The sequence below is a fragment of the Arctopsyche grandis genome, chromosome 12, assembly GCF_051622035.1.
Source record: "Arctopsyche grandis isolate Sample6627 chromosome 12, ASM5162203v2, whole genome shotgun sequence".
NCBI classification, from domain to species: domain Eukaryota; kingdom Metazoa; phylum Arthropoda; class Insecta; order Trichoptera; family Hydropsychidae; genus Arctopsyche; species Arctopsyche grandis.
Genome location: NC_135366.1, coordinates 29,910,379 through 29,926,713, shown reverse-complemented (window position 1 = coordinate 29,926,713; position 16,335 = coordinate 29,910,379). Strand labels below are relative to the sequence as shown.

At 29.3% G+C, this 16,335-nt stretch overlaps 2 protein-coding genes across 2 annotated transcripts in view; one reads left to right on the top strand and one right to left on the bottom strand.

Moving 5' to 3' along the window:
- LOC143919699 (uncharacterized) overlaps positions 1-16,335 on the top strand; it is a 492,686-nt gene that overhangs the window by 406,586 nt on the left and 69,765 nt on the right. The gene's annotated exons all lie outside the window — the stretch shown is intronic.
- The window catches only part of LOC143919541 (ATP-binding cassette sub-family G member 1), a 38,893-nt gene continuing 34,518 nt past the window's right edge, over positions 11,961-16,335 (bottom strand). Inside the window, exons 7-12 of the mRNA XM_077441907.1 lie at positions 15,679-15,932; positions 15,441-15,609; positions 15,256-15,356; positions 12,782-12,937; positions 12,493-12,701; positions 11,961-12,418 (exon numbers count right to left, since the gene is read on the bottom strand). Of these exons, the coding sequence (XP_077298033.1) occupies positions 12,283-12,418; positions 12,493-12,701; positions 12,782-12,937; positions 15,256-15,356; positions 15,441-15,609; positions 15,679-15,932 (1,025 nt within the window). The 3' untranslated portion in view covers positions 11,961-12,282. The remainder of the gene's footprint in view (positions 12,419-12,492; positions 12,702-12,781; positions 12,938-15,255; positions 15,357-15,440; positions 15,610-15,678; positions 15,933-16,335) is intronic.

The following is a 16,335-nucleotide window of genomic DNA, read 5'->3' as shown; positions in this document are numbered from 1 at the left end:
AACAAATTAATCAACAACTGGTCGTAAAGTTGTAAGGCATTCAAAGCGAATTCGTTATCCTAACCTTGTCTAAGTTATGATTTTGTAAACCGCAATTGTAAACATATGATACACTTTTCATTATTATAAATCTTCAGCCGTGTGTGCGATAATATTGTGTAAAAATTTAGATTGACCTAAAAAGTCATTGTATGAGTTTCTCGATATGAAATGATTAAAAAGTCAAACGAATGCATGAATCATACGATTCCGACTAGAATTTATTGTGCAAACATTACCACATTGTGGCTACAGTTCGAAAAATATTTGTAGAATATTTTACATATGTATATGTACGAGCCAAATAAATACATATTTAAGTTTGCACGCTATTTTTAAAATATGGGAGTGTCATCGTGTGGCAGGTACGTTAAGCAAATTTTCAAAGCCAAACAAACGAGCGGGTACTCTGAAATTTATTGGAGAGATTGACAATGATCAAGTCGAGTGAAATTTAATCGAAGACTTTTTTTTTTGCACGAGGTCAAAGAGACAATGGATGCCGAAGAAGTCACGGATACTTGGAAAGATCCAAGAAGTTCATCGAACTTGAAAACAACGAAGGTGGCGTGGGAGACATCACTTACTTACTCCTTGTTCATGATCGTGATCTTAAAATCACCATCAAACTACATAAATGTGAAATTTCAAAATAGGTTAATTATTATTCAATAATCGCCCGTCGATTTTTGGAGCATTTTTTATCCGCTGTGTAGAGATTGAAATGTTATACAACTTTTTTTCGTTTGCGAATAACTAGAACTCGGAAGCTTATTTTTTGTTTCTCGAGACATTTCTCTATTAAGAACTGTCGATTTTAAATTATATGTATATATTTTAAACGTTTAATTCTGTAATCAGGTAATTATGCAATCGAACGGTGGACGAGTTCACTTGTAGAGTTCTTACATGTAGTGAATGTTATACTGTAGATCAAATCTCTATCGTTAATTTATCGAAACTGTCTATAATTCCGTTGTTACGTATAAAATCAATCTTTTTCACGAACGGAAAAGAATCTGAATCTATTATGAAGGATCATAATGAATTTATTATATTTCAAAAATTAATAAAAATAACCTTAATTGGAAATAAATGTACATATATAGAATTAAAATAATTCGATTAATCTTATTTAAATATTTCCTATGATTTTTTTTATAAAAAATAATGTAAATCTTCGATTAATTAATAAAAGGGATTTAATTAAAAATATTGTGTATTTAAAATTTGATTGATTATTATTATCAGGTAAACATTCAATTCAACGCTGTTTAAATTTTGACTGAAATATAATATTATATATTTTTCAATATACATATGTACATTTAATATATACTTTAAAAAGATAAATTTTATAAGATTTAAAGTATGGAAGCATCGAAAACAAATAAAAGTTTATTTGTTATTAATTATTATTTTTTTCCGATTCAAATAAATTAAATAATAAAAAACAAATGAACGTCTACTATTAGATTAGCCATTTTTATATTAAAAATACCGAGCGAAGCCGGGTAAAACCACTAGTGTTTTTTTTTTATATCTATACATTTTGATAGTTTATTATTACTTTAATTAATGATAAAAATAAATTTGCATTATATTTTTAACGATTTGAATAAAACTGTACTATATATACTCAAAATGTCTGTAGTTATTTAACTTTGATTGATTTGGTCAGTTTATCGGTCACTGACTGTTTTATGTTTGTCAAAAAATACTTAAAAAAACAAGCGATTTACTGACCGTTATCACTAAACTGAATATTTATTGAAAAAAACTGACTATTTCATTTATTTCCTACTCAAAAACATGCCGAGCAAACTTCAAAAAAATTTGAAATCGATATTGTATTGGAGACTTTATAATATTAAATCAATCAAATTGCATTAAAGCATACGAATTTATCAAAACTGTCTAGAACACATGTTTATATGTATGTATGTAATCAAAAATTTACTATAAGTAGTATAATGAAACATTTGAATACATCCTTATTTTTATATATGTACATATAAGATTACCTAAACACAATCTGCTTTAGGTCATCGACTTTAATTAATATTATGAATTAAATGTATTGTATATTTATAAGAATTGTAAATAGGTTTTTGAGCTATTTTTCCTATTATGCTGTACATTAACATTATAATAATATAATACTATGATTACCAACCAAATCAAATTAAAATTGTAAAACAGAAAATGATCAGTAGATCAGTAGCTATTAAAATAGATATAAGATGTATTGTGAACATAATTTCGTAATAATAAAAAGCATTTAAAGATCAAAATCAAAAGGAGATTTTGGCCGGCTAGTCAAGCTTATATTTTATATACAAATCATATGTAATATACAGTGTATATATACATATAGCACTATTTAAAACAGAATATGTATGTATGTATGTATGCACATCTAAATTCAATTTACAATCTTGATTTAAAAAATGTATTGTGAATATAATTTCGTAATAATATGTACATAGAATTGTAGCGAATTTATAATTTGCAACTAATTTACAAAAATAATTCATAGCTATAAAATCGAATTCAGCTTTGGTTGAGTTCGATACAAAAAAAAAATATATAAAAATTTCACACATTTTGCACAAAAAACCGAAATGAAAAGTAGCACGAAATATTATATATGAGAAAAAATCGTGTATGATAAGTACGTGATTGTATGTACGTATGCATGAATCGATGTAGATATGTGGGTGGTTAGGTTATGTCAGACTAGGTTAGGTTAGGTTAAGTGGTGTACCGTTCGCGCACCGCACTCTAGTAGAGTTCGCGTTCGACTGCCGGCTTTGGCTACACCACACCATCCTCCTCCTACCATCTCTGGTCTCGTTTACCACCACTTTCGCCAACTCTGATATACCACATGCTCGTTGACAGCTCGCAGGCCACTCATCTGTCGGAAAAGCGACGCCGATTGTGTCACTTTGACAGCTCCAAAACATTTCTCAAATAATTCGATTCACCTCACTTTATTATATTAGATATGGATAGTATAATACATATTATGTATGATGAGACAGTACTTACGTTATCCGTGTTGCAACTTTTATGGGTGCAAAAGTAGGACAGTGCTCGTTTGCTGACTTCAATTTTTGACTTCGATCGTAGTGTCAGAGAGAGAGAGATCACTGAAAGAAACGAGTGCGTTGAAAATATATCACATTTAGTTTTCACACTCTGTACTTTATAAGATAACTACATAAGTAACACACAGAATAGTTTCGTATGAAAAATTGACACTACTTTAGTATGAGGTCCTTATACGTAGTAACAATATATGAAGTGTTATGATCATGCGAAAATTCGAACTCGAGATTTTGACCGATTCGAACTCGGAATCAATTACTGATCACGTTTTTATGATCTAGAAAAAAATTGTGTGTGTGTCTGTGTATTTTGGGGATTTTTTGGACATCGTTAGTCCTATCGAATTGAAACTTAGTATTGGTTACTGAAATTCTTATGAAATGATTATGAGCATGCGTAATTTTTACAGTTTTTTTTTGTTTTTACAGACTTTAACTCAAAATCTAGTATTTCTATGCTAAAAATGCATTGAAGTATAAGTATGTACAGTATGGTTATTATCCTTGGCTATATCCTAGTGCATTCCTATTAGGGGCGTTAGGTTTCAACTCATTGGAGTATCGTCGGAATATGTTACTGGGAAGGCACTTTTTTAAGCTGTTGAATGGGATAATACACAATCCTCAGGTTCTAAATGAATTTAGGTTTAATGCACCTAGTAAATTCAGGGACTTGAGAAATCGTGATTTGTTTGTTCCTCCTGTGGCTCGCACAAATATGTTGACAACGGCTCCTATATCTAGGGCGATATATCTGCTCAACCGGATTTCTGGTGAAATTGACCTCTTCAATATAAAATATACTAATCTGGTTGAGTGGTTGTTGAGGAATGCCAGTGGTTGATTTTACCTATTATAAATATGAATGATTGTTATTACTTTATCTATGTTTTTTTTTATGATTTTATGATTTTAATGATGTTGTGTCAATATTGTTATTATTATAAGTTATTATTACTGTTATCATGTTATTATTACTGAATGACCGGCCACAGTGACACGTTGGAGATTTCTGTAATGTCACTGTGGCTAATATGTTAAATAAATAAATAAATAAAATGTATAGAATAGTCATTCCTAACAAAAGTATCGCTTAAAAGCGAGCCATCGAAGAGAGAGACGGAAAGTCAGAAGAGAGACAAAAGAGTGAGGAAAAAAATTCGTGGAAGTGATCGTCCCTTATCGTCCCTTGACGTTCAGGGACGCACGGGCACATACAGATGTTCGGACTTTGTCGAACTAATACTACCACACAATTTCACTAGTAGAGCCTATTTCAAAGAGATCCTACTGCTACAGAGTTTAACAATCAATTGAGCAAAACAGCCGAAATCTCCGTTTGCACGGAGTTTTTGTAGCAACATTTTTGGAAGCTAAGAGCGATTCTACCCATTCTACTTCAATGTAAAAATGAGTATTGGAATCAATAGTCAGATGTTTTTCCTATTGATTGTAGCCGTTTAATGCTTTAAAATACTTATAATTGATTATCTAACGAATTTTAAAACTAAAAAATATACTTTTATTTTGTGATGTTTTTTTTTAATTTTATTTCGCTAATTTTTCAATTAATCACGTTGATGAAGATCGGTTTTCTATCTCAATATATTTTTATCTAAACGAAGCAATTCGAACTCGGAATCGATTACTGATCATGTTTTTATGATCTAGAAAAAATGTGTGTGTGTATGTGTAACTGTGTGTCTGTGTATTTTGGGGATTTTTTGAACACCGTTAGTCCTATCGAACTGAAACTTAGTATTGGTTACTGAAATTCTTATGGAAACGACGTAAATTTTTTTCAAATTTTTAAGTTGACCGGAAATGGTACCTCCCCTTATAGTTGTCCTCTTTTTTTTTAAGTTTTTGTATTCAATTATCTCCCAAACCGCTAACTGAATCGAACAGAAATTTTTTCATATGTAATAGAAATTATAAATTTTATAAACTAATATTTTTATCTGAACCGAAAATAGTACTTTTACTGTGGAGAATCGAGGTTGTTTTATGTTTTTCTTTGAAACCTTTTAGTTTATGGAACTGAAATCGATAATGGTGTATTCCATATTATTTATCGGAAGGATACAATTTTACTGAAAATGGTCCGAAGGGTCGTTTTGGTATAGATCACTGTCGAGCAATGATAAAAACTACCATACAATTTCGAATGTGTCGTTTTGAAAGGACTATCCCATGCACACGTGCCATGAACGTCACATTTTTCTATATGTTTAAAACAATCTAAAAAAAACCACGTGCCACATTCACCGCTGTCTGATTTCGCCCTTACCTGCCCTCGCCCTCCTATAGGTATATGTTATGTATGTAAAAGCAAATACATATATAAAAGTAAATATATTGAACTGTTTCATTTGAATGTGAGATACAGAAATCGATTCCATTGTTATAATTGCCGACAGGTGTGGTTTTGCAACGAGATGCACACGTTTGCAATTTGGTCGATGCAATTGAATTTAGCACCGACACACAATGCTTGCGGCCTTAATGACTCTGTACTTTGTTTGATTTATTTATTTTTTTGATTTTCTTATGCACGTGCCACTACTCATACGACGATAATGAGGGAAGAAGATGTGGTAGAATTTCCCAGTGCCGCATATTATCGCATTACATAAATGTCCCCCTAATCACTTCCTATTTCGATAAAGAGGAAGAGAAATTGCGACACGACTCTAAACGTCTACAATTTTTCAATTTCATAACGCAAATCATCATCACTTTACTACTATAGATACGATTCCGTAGCAAAAAAAAATACAGTAATAAATGATTAGTTGTGGGCACTGAAAGAGTGCAGTGGGATTGTGGCAAAAAATTAACGATCTTTTCCTGATACGCACCGTGGTGTAAATGGCCGTCAAAAATGACGGGAAGTTGCTAATTATGATGTCTTTGTTTGTATAAAAAGAGACATTTTCAATGTGTGGATGAAAACATTTGAATATAACTCACGAATTAATTTCATTTATTTAATTTTTATTCAAATCGTACATCCGAAATTTACAATGAATGAAATATAATTCAGGCAAGTATATTTTTACTTTTAAACCATTTCATCTTAAATCTCGTGCCATTGGTTGCGTGGACCATTAAAATAGCTCAGAAGTTTTTATTTAGTCTCAAATCTATCAAATGTGTATATACTAAGAGGACATATTAAAAGAGTTCATATAAGATTGGGTCAAAGATTATTAGATTGGGATTAAGACAGATTGTATAAGATTGGGCATATTAATGTGGTGCTCACTGTACATGGAATATTATATTTTTATTTGTATTTATTATTTTTTTGTCTCACTATACTGCTTTCTTGTTTATATATTATTCTGTATGTGTGTCAATTTAAATAAATAAATAAATTAAGAGGACAGTTCTTTATCTCACTGCTCTGTTCTAGATTTATTTATATTCTAAAATTGTCCTTTATTTTGCAATATCAACTACCGCTAAAAATATTAACGTCAAAATATTTAAAGATGCAATTCATAAATTTTATCAAATCTGTATTGATTACACTGAGTAACAAAAAAAAAATTACTAGAGCGGAAATCAATTAATCTTTAATAAATTTGACCCATTTAATTCGATTATGAAAATGATTTTTATTTGATTCTTTTTGTTTATGAGATATGAGCATTCATAATTAATAAGAGGTAAGTAAAAATGAGCAATTTTTACAGTCTTTTTTAGTTTTTACAGATTTTAACTAAAAATCTAGTATTGCTATGCCAAAAGTGAGTATTGAAATCAATAGTCAGATGTTTTTCCTATTGATTGTAGCTTTTCAATGCTTTAAAATACTTATAATTGATTATCTAGTGAATTTTTAAAGTCAAAAATATACTTTTTTTCTGTGATGGTATTATTTTCATTTTATTTCGCTATTTTTTTCATTTATCACGTTTATAAATATCGGTTTTCTATCTCAATATATTTTTATCTAAACGAACCAATTCAATGTCTATGTAAACGTCTTTTAAATTTCAATAATGTGTAACAAATAAATTTAAAATCTAAATTGTGTATGCTACTATTTTATAATAAACTAGTGGTTTTACCCGGCTTCGCTCGGCATTTGTAATATAAACCGCTTAAATATGGCTAAAATAATAGTAAACATTTCATTAAATTTATATGAATAGTTTTATTTTATTTAAATTTATTTGAAAATTCATTTATTCGATGACGTCACAGATTTTACGAACCACACAAACATACAAAGTCTCTTTTGAAATTATACATATATTAGATGTTATAAACTTATAAAGCATTTTTTATGATATATAATGATTCTCTATATTATGTCCTTTATTTTATACAAAAAAATATGGTCACTGTAGTGATTTTACATGCATACATATGTACATATATACATATATACGTGCTATTTAATGTAGATTTGCTGTAATAGTATATTCAATTTTCATTCAAATTCAAGTGAAAAATGAAATAGAATATATTTTTAATTAATTCAACTAATAAATTACATGACGATTATTATTTTTATTGATGACGCAAAAATAATTTGCCTTAAAATTAATTAGTTTAGACATTATTTTTGAATAAGAAGAGGTATGTAAAAATAGCCGTAGTTTGTTACAAAAAATACATAAATTAAATTTGATGATTTTCAAATAAATAATTATAAAGAAAATGTTCATTTTTTTAATTGAAACATTTTTCAACATTTTCGCACAAAATACTACATACATATTTGAATTATGAGAAAGAAATCCTAATTAAGTAAAATTGACTGTTTTCTAGTATGAAAATGATTGCAATGATTTATGTACATATATGTATGTGTATTAGACCGCTGTTGAAACACTCTGTATTACGTTTGTTTTACTTTAATAAGTATTTTTAGTACAATCCAGTCTTTATTTACAACACAAACACGTCACACATGTGAACCAAAAGTAAAAACGCTTTCCAAATAATAAATAGAAAAAAGTGGACATTTCGTCACGTTTACTTCCTACGTAGTCAAGGCCGTGTTACGAAAGAAAATAAAAACACTTTCCTGTACGTAATATTTAATTTTACGAAAACAACATAATCGTCGTGTCCACAATGCTTTTTATCGACACGTGGAATCTCCATTATTAGAGACGAAATCAATTATTATTTTGAAATTTGTGGATGGCTCAATTTACGATGGGCGTTTTATTTATCTGTTTTTATGCAACAGACACGCATAGTCTCTCGAATGGGAACGGAAAATGGAAAATTACTAGGAGGAGTACCCAATGGTAAGTGGTCAGATGTGTGTACGTGTACGTGTACGTGAACGAATGTGTGTTTCCACATCGAAGCATGTTCAGATAATTGCCTTGATAAGACCTACTGTGTGATTATCGTCTGCTTTTAACACGTTTCGGACCCTCGATATGAGATGGCTTTGATTAAAACGTATTTTTCATTATACTACACATGTATGTATGTATGTATATTAAAAAGCGTTGAATTGATTATTTTGATTATGTTTGATTATGTTGAATTGATTATTTTAAATATTGACGTACATATGTTAGGGCTTCCAAGTCGGTTTAAACCGAAACCGAAAACCGGCTTTTTAAGGTTTTCTTTAACCTTTGAAGGACGGGGCGTCGAGATCGAACGAGTGTCCCAAACCAGGTCGAGTAAGACCCAAGTATTTTTTAATCAAAATGCAGCTTTTCTCAATATAAATGCGTTCAATATATATCTTATTAATCATTTTATACATCAATATAAAAAAGTTTTAGTCCTATAGCATGTTTTTGACTATTTTTTTATTAAAAAATAACGACAAACATCGACATGCAAACGTACATAGGTAAGGCCAACAGGCGACTGCATGACTCAATAGCCACGCGCCAAAAGCGACTAAAATAATATAGCTGTCTCTTTCTCTCGCATTGATTCATCGATCAACAAGAATATGCAAGCGAACGAAAACATGACTTATCGCTACCGCCTTTGAATCATACTTTGGAACGTAGAAATGTATAGATGCATTTTTTACGATGTATCCCTTTTCTAAATCATACAAAATCTATTAAAATAAATTTCTTGTAGTTCATTCTAGGAATACGAGAAATATAGGCTTTGAAAAACATATAGTTATTACGAAAAACGTAAAAATTGGGGCACTTGCACACTTCGGTGAGGGATGGTTAATTCATGTTTTTGTTCTCAAAACTAACAATTATGAATTTCAAATTTCTATGAAAGATCAAAATAAATGTGTATATGTATCCACACTGTCTTCGAGAATAGGCGTATTTTTCTTTGAACAACAAAAAAAGGTACAGCACTTAGCGGTGGATTTGAGATTTAGTAATGAACGAATAAAATATTATTGAAAGTAGTTCCAATAACCTACACAAGGCCTTTCAGAATTTCGGCAAATTTAATTTTCCATAATTTGTAGGTTTTGTGTGTTCAGGTATAAAAATATAGAAAATGGATTCGTAAGTTGTTAAGAATTCGTTGCTTTTTTAAGCAAAAACATATGTGTAAAATAACTTTGAAAGATGGAAATATTACATAGTTCATCACGTTTTCAGACACAAATTCATCTCAGCAGTGTTTTTATTCAATTGAAATTTAAAAAATAATCAAATCTATTTTTTTGCATTTTTAGTAAAAAATTATAGTTATGTTCTATGTACATATATTGCCATTTTAAGGAAATAATTCATCAAAAACTGATGTTTCAAACCATCATGCATATTTATAGGGTATATGATTGGTGCAGAAAAATCCACTAGAAAAAGAAAACCGGACGTGTAAATGTATACATCTTTACGTCAAATTTTACATTGAATTGCTTGTGAATACATATATTCATTATATTAACGCATTTAACACATATTTAAATCACACGAAATGCTTATTATCTAATGAGCAATCGCCTGGGTAGCTTTTTCAATTGTTTAAAAACATTATCAATCATCTTTGTGTATTTTAATAAATTTAATTATCGACCATCTAATTTTCTTTATTCAAATTATACAATGTTGTTCCCAAGAATCTTGGGTATGTGTGTATTTATGTATCAATTTCAGTATCATTATTATACTTATAAAAACGTTACAATTTCTATATGTATTATATAAATAGTACTTGCTATATGTAGAACATTTGTCAAACAATCAAAGTGATTCTGAAAATGAGAGTCAATTCAGTTGAAAGTGTAATTGATTTTACTGAGATCTTACATTACCGCTAGAACAAAGGCACCAAAAAACATGTCATAGAACATTTGATGACAACAATATATAATACGGTGACAAGTCGAAAGGCATTTAAAGAGAATCGAGTGTACAGGAGACGAGAGATAATTAGAAAGTAAGTCGAGCTGCTGCCATGACATCATGGTTATCTACGCTCAAAATTTCATAGATACTGAAAAGAGATGTCTTGTTTATTGTTTATTATTTTTTGAGTTTTTCTGTTACACAGTCAAGAGAATAACTACACACACTAACTAGAGTGTCAAATCAGTGAAAATGATCTATTGTTTTGGCCAGAATGAGCAGTAATGAGTGCAAAAAATCAACTGCAGTGTTTTCATTACATAAAAATTGAAGTCGTGCACAGGTTAAGTGCTCAGAGTTAAGGTAGTCGTTAATAAAATTGCCTTTTCCAGCGGATATGTTTGATTATTTATATACATACGATTCTTGTCTATACAATGGGCTTTTAAATCTTTGATTAAAATGGTTATTAATCACATTGTATGATCAGAATGTAAGGAAATTGCCAATTTTGTTTATTATTTTTTTCTTCGTTATTTTTTTTTTTTGGGACAATGTGAATAAAGTTCAGGATAATCATATGGACAGTATGTGATTTAATTTACCATAAAATTTTGTAGCTATTAAAATGTGCATTAGAATATGAGAGTTTTTATCATATTTAGATATTGCAAAAACAGAATTGAAGGACGTCCATGTGAATTTCAAGCAAAATAAATTTGATTTATGATCTAATTTATCAGAAATTATTCAATATTTGCAATTAAATTAGGTTCATAAGCATAAATGTACAACCTTGAAATTATAGTGCTCTTTGTGTTTCCAAGCGGATGTTATTTTCATAATTCATGTGGTTTTTTTGTAGACGATTAATTAAAATAGCTTGTTTTTGTGATTTAATTATTTATTTCAATACAATCAAATAATAAAATCAAACATTATTTTTTTTAAATCATTTTACAAATCTAATTTTAGTGTAAAATTTGATTTAATTTTATATACACTTTTAAAACTATCAGTTTATAAAATCAAATATGAATGAACTATTCAATGATTTCAAATCATACATAATGTAATTATTATATTATAAATATAAGTCGTCCTTTGGGAACTTTTGTATTGGACTTGTCAATGCTTAAAACAATAATCACAGAACTAATAAATAAAATGCTACGATTGATATTAAAGTAAAGTACATAATTATTAAAAATGAAAATAGTAAAATAAATTAATATGATAGACGTATAAAACAAAATCATATAGTAACATTTCAAAGAACTTGAATTCTACATATAATTTAATTTAGATTATATTTATGTATATATATATATATATATATATATATATATATATATATATATATATATATATATATATATATATATATATATATATATATATATATTATATATATATATATATATATATATATATTTAATTTTTCTACAATATATAAATGTATGTATATGAACTTTATATTATTCTATATACATTATTAAACGCTATACAATCTCGAGAGATCAAGTTGAAACATATGTATTTTAGTAATTTATTGTCATGTTATGAGATTTTTATTTATAAAATTCTTAACAGAAAATGGATACATAAAAATAAAATCATAATTAACATTTCCCTCTGCAGTACATATTTGTTTAGAATAACAATCAATCATCCAAATATTCAGTGTGCAATGTAGAAGTGCAAACCATAATCATAACCCATTGCCGTTTAAATAATTTCGATATATTGGTACATAAAAAGTCAATATCATATATTATAAATGCATTGGATCAGAATTTACATATATGCATCTTGACTGAATTCACAATTCAATTATGATAAGTCTATACAACTCTAATAATTCATCATTTTCTCAAATTTCGTCTTAATGAATAAAAGGCAACTATTCTTATCATCAAAAGGCCAGAAAACAAAATAATCATATTTCTCCAATAATCACTTTGATCCATACTCAGTTCTTTCAAAATCTTTGATGGATATCTGAAAGAATATTATTATGATTAGTCAATTATTTAGACACAGTTTTTATGTACATATATTATGTTTAAATCTACCTTAAATGGCAATATAATTCTTCTTTATTACAGTTTAAATTTGGTCTATTGTATCCGTATATAGATTGCATCAGTGCTTCGAGACTATATCTAAAAAACGAAAAGTACGAAACAGCCCTCATCACTACAGACATGTGTGAAAACAGCACCAGGTATCCCCCGTACACTAAAAGTGCACACGTCAGTATTGCACCGCAAAATGTTCCATTCTGAAATTTAATTCAATGATGTTTACAAGGAGTTATGATTGAGTGAATGATTTTAAAATTTAGATGATATATTTAGTTACCACGGCGTCGGCAAGTGTTCCGATGAGGTGTCCGATGGATTCAGCTATCAACGTGACTAACATGCAGACACCCAAGAACATGAAGAATCTGAACATTTCATTCGGTTGGTCTGATATGAAATATGAAGTGCTGCAGAATATCGTTGCAAATATCAACTGGAAGTCAAAAATATATTTTACGGTTTTGTTAATATGTCAAAGTGTATTTTCTTTAATTTAATATGTACTATTTGTAAGCAACTACATATGTACATATGTACATATGTACATATGTATAAAGTATTGAAATTATTATAAAAAAATATCTTGAAATGTATGGTTAAGGCTTGTATTTAATTTGTCCGCGACTCCTTAATAATAAGTTATACAGGTTTTTCATTCCAAATTGACCCTTTTTCATTCCAAATTGAATCTTCATTTCAAATTAAACCTTTTTCATTTCAAATTGACATTGAAAACGGGTCAATTTGAAATGAAAAAGGTTTAATTTGAAATGAAAAAGGGTTAATTTGGAATGAAAAACCTGTATTATCCGACACCGACTGTACTATTACACACTTATTTATTATATAGACAATAAATGACAAAAAAACACAATATAATGATTGTTTACTAATATAATATTTGTTTCTAAATTACTATAAATATTACTAACCATACATTGAAAAAGCTAGCAATTTAATTTAGGGCGAAATCACAGCCTGGGATATGGGACGTGTTTTTTTTAGATAGTACATATTAAATATAAAGTAAAACTATGGCATACGTATAGTCGTTTTGGTATATATAACTGTCAAGCAAGGATAAACACTATTACACATTTCAACTAAACAGTTCAAATGTTTCGTTTGTACCAGATATGGTATCACGTATGCCACTGTTTTTCTATTTTTTTAAAACTATCTAAAAAAAACCACGTCCCACATCCCACGCTGTGTGATTTCGCCCTTATTGTCAATGTTTAATATCTTTCAAGGGTCATTTTGTATTCTGTTAATTTAATATGTTCTCTATTTCTAAATTGACATTAATAAGGAAGGTCTGTAGAAATTTTTAACGGTAAATTTCATTTATTTATTTTAAAAAAAGGTGCAGATATTAGTTATTAAAAATATTAATAATGATTTGAATGAGTTTCGAAACGATTATAAAATTATAAATTAAAGACAAAAAATTTAAGTACAAAATAAAATTTAAAAGTCTTTGAATAACTAGAAATATGGGAGAGGATATAAAAAAAGTAAGTTGTATAACTAAAGAGCGGACCAACATTGCGCCGTTCATTGTTCATTGTTCGCCGTGCTTTGTTCATTTTTATGATGAACCATTTTTTAATGATCTCTAGCTTTGTAGTTTGCCGTTTTCTGGAAAAGAGACCCAAAACGCCCTGTTTCCTGGAAAAAGCACGCTTCTGGTCCTACTTTTATTTATAACTAGTAAATAATACAATTTTAAAGGTGTATATCTAAATGTATGTTCATATTTTAAATTTTGAATCAAAACTAATTTTGAAATATATAATATCGCTATTCTGTCTGTGTGTCTGTGTATCTAAGACACTGTCAACAAAATGTACGAATATAATATCGAAAGAAAAAAACTTCTTTATTTACTCTTTGCTATCAATGTTTACTCTAGGCTAATAGACGGCGTTAAGTCTCTGAGCATTTAGCGCCATCTATTGAAAATTTATTAAATTAATTAATTGATTAATTGACTTTTCTATTGTTTATATGTAGATAGGTAGGTGGATTTTACCTTTTTTCCATATTAAATATAAATATTAAATTAAATACATTTAAAATGTATTTAAAAAAATACGAACGTGTGGATCGAACACAGCACTGAAACATTTATTTTAATTTTTTATTTATTTAAGAGGGCTGTACACCCGAAACCTTAATTTTGTTACCGTTCCTTTCTTCGATATATATATATTGAGTGAATGCGACAGTTCCGCTTCGACCAGATAAAACGTGTTTTAAATTGACAAAATCGAGGTTTCGTATTCTACTATTTTCTCCTCCAAAACTGGACCAATTTTTAAAAAAATTTCATCATCGGTATGAGAAAGATATTTTCTGTGCATCTATCGGCGTATTTTTTTTAAATTGACCGTTGAATAGCCACGCTAGACACTTTTCGTGGGTGTAAAAAAGAGGCGATTTTATAGATGTTTGGCGGCTCCTAGCTCATATAAAAAATAATTAATCAAAAAAATAAAACGATAGATGCACCCCAATGGTGGATATCCATAGCATATTAAAAAATAATTTCTCTAGTGCCATAATTGAGGTCGGGAGAAGTATAGTACGTTTGTATGGACAAGGCGCTGCTGTCCAGCCCTCTTAATAACTTAATATGCCACAACCCATGCGATGATATTTCATCGGGTATAACACTAGTTTTGAAATAATAATGATATTTTTGAGTCAAGATTTCGTATTAAAATAATTAAATATAATTCAGTGTACCTGAGTAGGTGTATTGCACAATATAACAGCTGCATAATATGTCCTTAATTTATACCAATTGTTAAAATTTTCCTTTTTTAATATCAATATTTCTTGAGGAACTGAAAACAATACAAAATAAATTAAACTGACACTTTAATACATGTACATACAAATGTAAATTATAATTTGAATAAAACACTAACATCTCAATACAGCCGGCATCATCGAAGTATACGTCAAATAAACTAGAGCGACCAGCAGAAATCCAACGTTGCTGATGACTTTGGCACCGTCGGAGCCTGCGTTGACAAACAATAATCCGAGCATGACTCCGGTGAAACAGTGTAATGCCACTTTCAAATGTGTTACTGTCTGAAACGTCGTATTTCTCCCATCACATAAAGACATTGAGGATTATTTGAGTACGTCAGCAACACTCACCCAGTCACGGTACTGTTGAATGATACACCGATTAAAGAGCACCCAAAATCTGGTGAATTCGCTCGGAGGAGAGATCAAAACCGTAGCTTTGCACGAATCAAACAGACTGTTGTTGTTTGTTATGTCGACTTTATTGTCAGGAGGTGGTGCGTTGTATTGTATTAGCCGGGTGTCCGTTCTCCATCTGGTATCCGACGACATGCTCGCCAGTTGTGTGTTGAAGTTTCCGTATTCGCAATTGGCTATTTCCAGCACTGTAATGAAAAAATAAAACATGAAGTAATTCAAATATAAGCCAAACATGTGTCTATTTCGATAAATGAGGGTCATTCTTAAGTAAGAACCGTTTTTTCATAAACTGACTAAAATTCATTGCAACTCAAAATTCTTGTTTATATACAATGAAACTATATTTAAACATAATCTGCATTAGCATCTTAGAATTTTTGAAATCTAAAGACAAACTTGACGGTTACTTCCATGAAGAACTCTGCGGCTAATTCTTCTGCGACAGTTTGGTGAACATTATCATCGCACTGCATATATTGTCTTTTAAGAAAGGGTATGAAAGTGAAGGTAATTGGATTATTAGTCACATTGCGGTGGTCACAAATACAATTTTTGCCATTAAAATCGCGCATACCCAATATTTGGCAC